Raw genomic sequence first — 866 nt, forward strand, 5'->3', positions numbered from 1 at the left:
TCAAGGCTCAGCAGGGGCGGGTTGGGGCTCCGGTTCCGGCTCCGGTCGGGGTTCAGGGTTCAAGCTGGTCTCGCTGGTCACACTGGTAGCGCTGGCAACACTCGGCTCCTCGAGCTCCTCCTCCTCCTCCTCCTCTTCCTCCTCCTCCTCCTCCTCTTCCTCGTCCACCACTTCCCCTACGTCCAATACCTCCACGTCCTCGTCGTCGTCGTCCACCTCGCTCAGGTGGACGTCCACCATCTCCGCGCTGGATGCACCGCCCGCTTCCTCCTCGTCCTCTTCCTCCTCCTCCTCCTCCGCCGGTGCTCCCTCTCGGTCGCCCGGCTGCTCTCTCTCTCTCTTCTTGCTCTTCTTGTCGTCCACGTCCTCCCCCCCCTCCTCCCCCTCCTCCCCCCTCCTCCTCCCTGTCTCTCTCTCTCTGCTGGTAGAGGCTGGTCCGGAGCGGCTTCACCAGACCTTCTTCGTACACCTTCAGGATGGCCTCGCACACAAAGCGGTACTGACTCTGAAGGAGGGAGAGGGAGACTGTTGAACAGCAATGTTTAAAGGAAACTTTCCATGGTTATAAGAGTGTATATACACATAGTATATATATATATATATATAATTTTTTTTATTTTTATTTTTTCTTAAGTACAATGTTTACACTGATCTGCCTGAGCAGTAAAATATAAGTAGTAACATATATATATATATATATATATATATATATATATAAATGAATAAATACAAAAAAATACTAATAAAAAAAAAAAGTTGAAATAAAAATTTAAAATAAACTAACTTTTTTCCATGTCAATAAGGCTCATTTAGTTGAATTGAATTCAGAGAGGGAGCGTTTTATTTTGATCTTATAAAATGTGTGT

The 866-nt window shown here is 47.0% G+C and overlaps 1 protein-coding gene across 1 annotated transcript in view; it reads right to left on the minus strand.

Moving 5' to 3' along the window:
- The window catches only part of LOC307243923 (tyrosine-protein phosphatase non-receptor type 4-like), a gene marked incomplete at its 3' end in the record, with an annotated part of 79,640 nt that continues 78,774 nt past the window's right edge, over window positions 1–866 (minus strand). The window contains 4 exon segments of the mRNA XM_080018892.1: window positions 1–294; window positions 296–357; window positions 360–387; window positions 389–505. Of these exon segments, the coding sequence (XP_079875018.1) occupies window positions 1–294; window positions 296–357; window positions 360–387; window positions 389–505 (501 nt within the window).

The sequence above is a fragment of the Zeus faber genome (assembly GCF_960531495.2).
Source record: "Zeus faber genome assembly, chromosome: 18".
NCBI classification, from domain to species: domain Eukaryota; kingdom Metazoa; phylum Chordata; class Actinopteri; order Zeiformes; family Zeidae; genus Zeus; species Zeus faber.